Source organism: Ipomoea triloba, chromosome 2 (genome assembly GCF_003576645.1).
Source record: "Ipomoea triloba cultivar NCNSP0323 chromosome 2, ASM357664v1".
NCBI lineage: Eukaryota > Viridiplantae > Streptophyta > Magnoliopsida > Solanales > Convolvulaceae > Ipomoea > Ipomoea triloba.
The window spans coordinates 26023003-26026029 of record NC_044917.1 but is presented as its reverse complement, the minus strand read 5'-3'; the positions used below and the strand labels follow the sequence as shown (position 1 = coordinate 26026029).

At 34.5% G+C, this 3027-nt stretch overlaps 1 protein-coding gene across 1 annotated transcript; it reads right to left on the bottom strand.

Moving 5' to 3' along the window:
* Positions 1-1583: 1583 nt before the first annotated feature.
* LOC116011230 (ethylene-responsive transcription factor WIN1) lies at positions 1584-2699 on the bottom strand. Its single transcript, XM_031250767.1, has 2 exons — positions 2551-2699; positions 1584-2427 (listed from the first exon to the last, which is right to left on the bottom strand). Exons 1-2 carry the CDS (start codon positions 2628-2630, stop codon positions 1923-1925), a joined length of 585 nt encoding a protein of 194 aa, XP_031106627.1. The 5' UTR covers positions 2631-2699; the 3' UTR covers positions 1584-1922.
* Between the last annotated feature and the right edge of the window lie 328 nt (positions 2700-3027).

Below are 3027 nucleotides of genomic sequence, written 5' to 3'. Positions count from 1 at the left end.
ATTATAAAAGCACACTTGTATAGTAAGTACTATGCATCGTGTTAATTGAATTTGCATATGTATGTTGTACTAATTAATCAGGTTTTCTTGCTATTACTACATAACTTTCATAAACTTAAAATAATATCCACAGACATTTACAAATACTCCGTAACATGTTATGCTTTTTTTGCATTTGTATTCAGTGCAAGAGGACCGATCGACGTTAGTTTAATTTTAGAATTTTCTTAAAATTACATAATAATTTGGTTCTTAATAATTAAATGCAATGAAAATATAAGGTACCAAGTTACTAACTGATCACAAATTAAAATAAAGAGAATATTAATGGTGTGTTTCGTTCATGGGTTTACACACCAAGAATGAGAATCAAAATCATAGTTAGTGCTTGGTTGACAACTTTTTAAAACACAATTATGATATTTGATTACCCATTCAATTAAAAAATTCATTACCTAATTAAAAACGTAACGGGTATCATTCAATTTGTAATTTGATTTTTAAGTTTGGACTAGTGCTTTTAGATTTTTGTTTTGATTTTGTTTTGTTTTGTTTATATTGGTGCTTTAATTTGGATATCATTATATTAAGACCAATTGTCTTAATTTTTTATTTTTGTATTCTTAAAAGTTAAAAATATTAATTCCCATTATAGGATCATACATAACCAAACATCAATATTGGTAATCATTTAAATTTCACCTTGCTACCAAACATGCAAAATACTTTCACCAAAACTCATTATCATTACCAAGTATTTGATTCAGATTCCGATTCTGATTCTCTTGTGTGAACCAAATACACCCTAAATTTTACCACACTATGCATTGTAGTGGTATTGTTTTTTTTTTTTTTTTTTTTTTTTTTCTTTTTGTGACGAGAAAAACATATAGTATAGTTACTGTCCAATGTTGTGCATTTGGTAAATCCCGCTTATGTGTAATAATAGTCTGCAAACCGTACAAGAAAGGTAAACCCGACTATAAGGTTGACCACGAATACATATTCATTTTTAGTATACTTTTAATGTACTATATGTTCATTTTTTTTAGAGTAGTATATTAAAAATGAACCTTAAGAAAGTAAACTTGTAATACAGTGTACTAAAAATGAATCTTCAATATACTAAAAATGAACTTGTATGTCAGTGATTTAGGACATAATGATTGAATAAACTCCTCCTATACGACTGATTTGATCAAAAGAATGTTAATTAAAATTGAATTCATAATTCTTTGAGGAGAGAATTATATTCCACACATTCAGACATTCAGTCCCCTTTAGACACAAATCAAAACCACAAAACAAGCCAACAGTTTACATCAACAATTAACGAGCCTTGGACCAAAAGGGTTGCTTTCTGGTGAGTGATGAAAGTGTCAGAGAGATATACAGACTGATATTTCCAAATTCCAGGCGAGAAGTTAAAGTCGTCCATTATTATTATTATATATATAAATAATATATAATAAGTAATAACCTGAACCCACTCCATTTATTCTTCTTCAATTCTCCCCACGATATACACCTCTGTCGGCGCGTGAAATTTATATTAAACGTCTTTTCAACAGCAAAAACCTTAATTATCTCACCAAACTCTTTGGAAGTCCAAATCAATTCAATATATATAATATAAGCTGTGGAGATAATACAACTCGATCACAATTATATTTCACAACGTAACCTTGTACGAACCAAACACAGTCTTGGACGTCGTACTATATTGCACATGTTGGTTTTCCTACCTCTAAGGACAAATTATAGTATCCCGGCAACCGGGTAGGGAATAGGGATATACCAGTCCTCCTTCAAATGATTGATTAAAAAAAGAAAAAAATATGATAATAACTTGTAAAACAAATATAGTTGTTTTTTCGTTTTATTTATTTTGTTCTAATCTTAATTTGATCTTACTGTGATGATTAATTCTCGTTTAGGAGTTCCTCGATCATTTGCAGCGCGATCTTCTCCTCTTCGTTCACTGTTTGATTGCCGTCGTCGGCGACGACGTCTGTAGTGTCTTCTGAAGTCTCCGAGGAAAGGCTTTCTTGCTTGGGCGGCGGCTGCTGTTTGTTTCCGAGCTCGACGGTCATGACCCAGTTGGAGTCGGAGGATGCGCCGGCGCGTTTCTGCCACACTCCGATGTTGGAATTCTCGGTGTCGAGCCTTAAGCAAGTGAGCGACGGCGACAGTGACTTGCAGCATTTCCGGAGCTTTGCGCTCAAGATAGCAGAAAGAGAGCTCGAGGAAGAAGAAGAAGAAGAAGAAGCAGCAGAAGAGGAAGACTTATCTTCTTTACCGTCTTTGTTAGCCGCCACCGGAAAGTTGGTCTTCGCATTCCGGCCGTTCATCAAAATAGCCGCCTCGTCGTAGGCTCTTGCCGCCTCCTCCGCCGTCTCAAACGTCCCCAACCAAACCCTCCTCTTCCTATATATAGATATATGCATGCATGAATATAATATTATTACATTTGAGGTGTAAAATAGCTAATCGGCCGGCAGTCCGACATTGATATAATAATAATGGAAAGTGCAGTGGATATATACATACAATAAAGGGTGGCGAATCTCAGAGACCCAGGAGCCCCAGTGGCGCTGCCTGACACCTCTGAACTTCTTGGACTGAACCATTGTTCTGAGAAAGTGTCAGAGAATTGAATTGGAGATGAAGTACAAAATAGAAACAGCAGTGCGGAAATAATGGAAAAATATAATGTGAGAGAGAGAGATCGAGTACAGGATATATGAAAGCTGCTGGGGTGAAGAGGAGTGAATGCACCACTCCGCATTGAAACAGAAAGGCTGAGTTGTGGGGCATGCACTATGCCCAATTGCCAAAGTTATTGATTTAACCAGTTTCAATTTTGATTCTGAATGAGAGTCTATTAATATTTTTAGTTTAAATTGATTAACTATACACAAACTAAATTAGTTTACTTCACTAATGGATATTTTGGGAATTGTCAAGCCATTCATAACTCATTAGTAAAAAAAAAAAAAACAAAGAATTCATTTTACTCGAAGCATC